Source organism: Diplotaxodon limnothrissa, linkage group LG2, assembly GCF_057381915.1.
Source record: "Diplotaxodon limnothrissa isolate DT_005_m linkage group LG2, D_limnothrissa_male_GT1.1, whole genome shotgun sequence".
Lineage (NCBI taxonomy): Eukaryota > Metazoa > Chordata > Actinopteri > Cichliformes > Cichlidae > Diplotaxodon > Diplotaxodon limnothrissa.
The window spans coordinates 10,340,622-10,344,416 of record NC_140597.1 but is presented as its reverse complement, the minus strand read 5'-3'; the positions used below and the strand labels follow the sequence as shown (position 1 = coordinate 10,344,416).

The 3,795-nt window shown below is 43.1% G+C and overlaps 1 protein-coding gene across 1 annotated transcript; it reads right to left on the bottom strand.

The window, feature by feature from the left end:
• Window positions 1–964: 964 nt before the first annotated feature.
• Window positions 965–3,283, bottom strand: LOC146638227 (uncharacterized). The gene has a single exon (XM_085374789.1). The coding sequence runs from the start codon at window positions 3,281–3,283 to the stop codon at window positions 965–967; it is 2,319 nt and encodes a 772-aa protein (XP_085230915.1).
• Window positions 3,284–3,795: the final 512 nt, after the last annotated feature.

Sequence of the window (3,795 nt, the reverse complement as noted above, 5' to 3'; positions counted from 1 at the left end):
TGGCCTGACACCAGTAACTGACTTCCAGTGAAAGCTTTGGCTAATAATATTTTTTAGCGAACATTTTTCTTGTAAAACAAAGGGGGGCCTAGCAAAAAAGGTTTGGGAACCACTGCTCTACAAGGTTGGCGAAATAAAAAAAAATGTATTAACATTTTTTTATTTGGACTTTTATTAGTCCAAATTTTTTTATTTGGACTAAAAAAAATGTTCGAAGTGGACTAGGTGCTAATTTTCAGATGTCAGGTCTACATCTAGAATCAAAATGAGCACATACATAAACAACCAAAGTGAAGCATTAAGACAAAACATAGCAACGTCAAACAGCGTCCACACATTTTGCCACAAATACATGCAAAACAACTAAATTGGGCCACAAAAGTGATGTAAATTGACCAAACTAAGACACGAATCAGACAAAAACAGATGCAGGATGATCACAAACAGACACGTCGGCTACAAACTGATGCAAAATGACTAAAATCACACGTGTAACACTTTCTACATATTTGACAACAGAAGAAAAACACAAACAAACTTGGAATGCATTTTTAATTTGGATTTTTTTTATTTCATGCCGAATTAGATATTTTAAAAATCAAGCCAAAGTCTCCTCCCTGTTTGTACTGTAAGGTCAAAGCCCTACTGTACTACAGAGAACCCCAACAATCAAATGATCCCCCTCTGAGCAAGCACGAGGCGACTGTGGGGAAGAAAAACTCCCTTTAACAGGAAGAAACTTCCAACGGAACCGGGCTCAGAAGGGACGGCCATCCGCTGCGACCGGTTGGGGGGATGGAAATCAAAAGGAGACGAGATGGCGTGAACTACAGTTCTAAAATTTGGATTTGAGGGCTGATCCCAAAATTTTATGGTGATGTTTTTAAAAAAAGGATTTGGTGCTAAAAGTCTGCTTCAAGATTTTAAAAGAAGCAGGGCAGTGGGAAAAGCCAAAATGGTCATTTTAATGATCTCTGGCTTTAGTGAACCACCTGAAGGGTTTTAGCAATGTTTTTCCCACCGCAGAAAAAAACCTGGATATTTTGGACGTCTTTGGGGGACCCGGGATGACTCCGAGAGTGATTTTTAGATGTCTAATCAGAGCCTCATCAAAAGATGAATCATTTGCCATCAAAGCCTTTAAGACATTGTCTGGGGAGCCAAACTCCTTGATGAGGCGTTTGGCTATTTTCTTGATGAACTTTGTCTTGTCATTTGTCAGACTTGTGGCAGACGCTGTGCTGCTGAGTTCAGGCTGCATTAGATTGCTCAGACGGTTGATGACCGTGTCTATTTCTTTTGTAGTAGTTGCGATCCGAGCAGCAAACTTTTGGGTCTCAGGTTTAGATTTATAGATGACTCTCATGATAAGGAGCAACGCAAGGTCATTGGAAATTTTCTCAACATCAGAAGATGAACCTGACACAGAATCCATCTCTGATATTTTGGAGGAATCTTTGAGAGAGTGTTTCAGGCTCAAGGCTCCAGATGATTTATCTGGAGAAATGCTCCCAGGTTGTGGCATTTGAGGTGACTTGTCAGATGCCACAGAGCATTTATCTGGAGAAATGCTCCCAGGTTTTGGTGTTGGAAGTGATGCACCAGATTCTTTTCCTCTGCCATCTGAATCAGGGCTTTTTTCCTGTGTTGTGGTCTGTGTTCTTTTAATAAAGTTGTGGATGTCTTCCAGGGCCCCAGAAATCTTGTCCATTTGAATCATTTGATCTTTCTCTTCATTGCAGAAGAGTAAAAGCTTCTGCAAAAACCTTTCTACTGTGTCATCTATGAGGACATAGAGGACTTCAGCAGAAATGCGGCGCTTTGAGCCCTGTACTGATTTCGGAGTCCTGGAGATGACCGTGTCTGAGAGGGACCTACCCATTAGAGGTATGGGGATTTGATAGCCTCGATCCACCGTAAGTAGATCAAACAGGTTTGCCACTAAGTCCTCTGTAAAATTCCTGATATGCCCACTATTTTTAAAGTCCCCCAAGGTCTTATCGATGAGGAAGAGTTCTTCTTTCTTTGTTAATTTGTCAAATAACTGATTAACGTCTGATCTAATGACGTTAAAGTCGACTGAAGAAGAACGTTTAATTGCGGTTCCCAGGCTTGCCGTATGTCGAGAAGGGGAGCGATGAGCCTCTGTACTCTGGGGAGCAGCCGTTTCAGGTACTGACCCTGGGAGAATGAAAACTATACTTTCATTGGAGGGCGCAGTTTCCTTCTTGGGGTGATTGCAAATGTTTTGTAGACAAACAAAATGTTTCCTGTTTGCCTTTATTCTTTTTTTCAGCTCTGTTTTCATTTTTTCAAATTGTTTTTTTGCAAACATGGAAAAGTTGTGTTTGCGTGCTTTGAGCCTGGCGTGTGAGGTGGATGGCACACATTTGGAGAAGAAGTGTCTCACCTTGTGGATAATTAAGCCTGCATTAAAGGCAGGTTTGGGTAAGTTACATTTCTCACAGAGCTCTTCACTGCTTGAATCCATGTTAGCAAGTATCTCACCTACGATGTCAACTGCAACCATTTCTACTGGGGTTGGAGCCTGGATACTTTGTGTTTCTGCAGTGGGTTTTATATGGCTTTGTGATTCTTCTGGGAGCTCATCTTTATCTTTTCCTGTCATCTCTCCATCTGAGCTCCTTGTTGACAGAATAACAGAAATCTCTGCGATTGCTGATTTCACTGATATTTTTGAACCAGTACGTTCTGTACTGGAATGAGACCCATTTGTCCCACACTGGCAGCGCAGCTTACATGCTGCATACCTTTTCAGGCATGAGGCAGCGCAACAAACCATGCGGTGTAGTTTCTTAATACTACTAAATTTGCCGCTAACATAAACGGCAGGGTCTACTGGGAAATCGGGGCTTTTTTCAATCAGTGCAATGGTTGAGCTGACCTTTTCTGAGATCTCTTCCTCAACCATCAGCGTCAGCTTGTCAGCGCTCTTATCTTGCTGTTTTGAGACATTAAGAGCGCCGGCGATGGCAGCTGAGATCGAGTCTCCGAGGGACACCCTTATTTTCCCCTCATCCATAAACTCTTCCCTTATCATGGGTTCCTGAATAACAGGAAGGGCAATCTCCAGGATGCTGGCAGAGGCGATCTGAATGATTTCAGAAATCATATCAGCGAGCACGGCATGGACGCTGGAGTCGCATTTTCCATTTTCTATAATGCTCCACTGAACTTCAGAGAGCCTTTCAAAGCACCTGTTGATTGGCGGGATAATCTGGTCTGGTGTGACCACGATTGAATTTTCGTTGATGGTTTCCATTGTTGTGTCACAAATTAGATTTTCTCCGTTTGAGCGTGTGAGAATTTTCTTGTATTACAGAGCGCCGACTGCTGAACGTTTTGCAAACAGATGAGCATCGAGTTCTGATTTTTCTGTCTGAGAGCCGTTATTTATAGGCTCGGTTGTCTGTGACGTTACTGACAGACCAGCGCGAACGCCTTTGATCTGCCAGTGACGTCACAAGAAACGCACGCGGAGAGGCGGCGTTCCTTGCGCGCTCACAGATTTGAATGACGCTTTGGAGTTGACGGCACGCCGCAATGCATTGTGGGAGCCCGGCACCATTTTCGGGGTCTACGAATCAAAACAAACACGCTGTGTTGGAACGACGATTACAAGATGCTTAAAAGCAGTTCCTGACCCACCAGGATTCATTGGAATCATAGGTTGGAGGACGTTTTGGGGAAATGGCCGACGGTCGAAGCGGAGAAGAAATAAACTCTTAAAAGTTAGTTCTGGGTTTTTATCCCACTTCATATATACACCAGGAC

What these genes read in the sequence shown, in the direction of transcription:
- LOC146638227 (XM_085374789.1), bottom strand. Translation starts at nt 3,283, where the DNA reads ATGGAAACCATCAACGAAAATTCAATCGTGGTCACACCAGACCAGATT.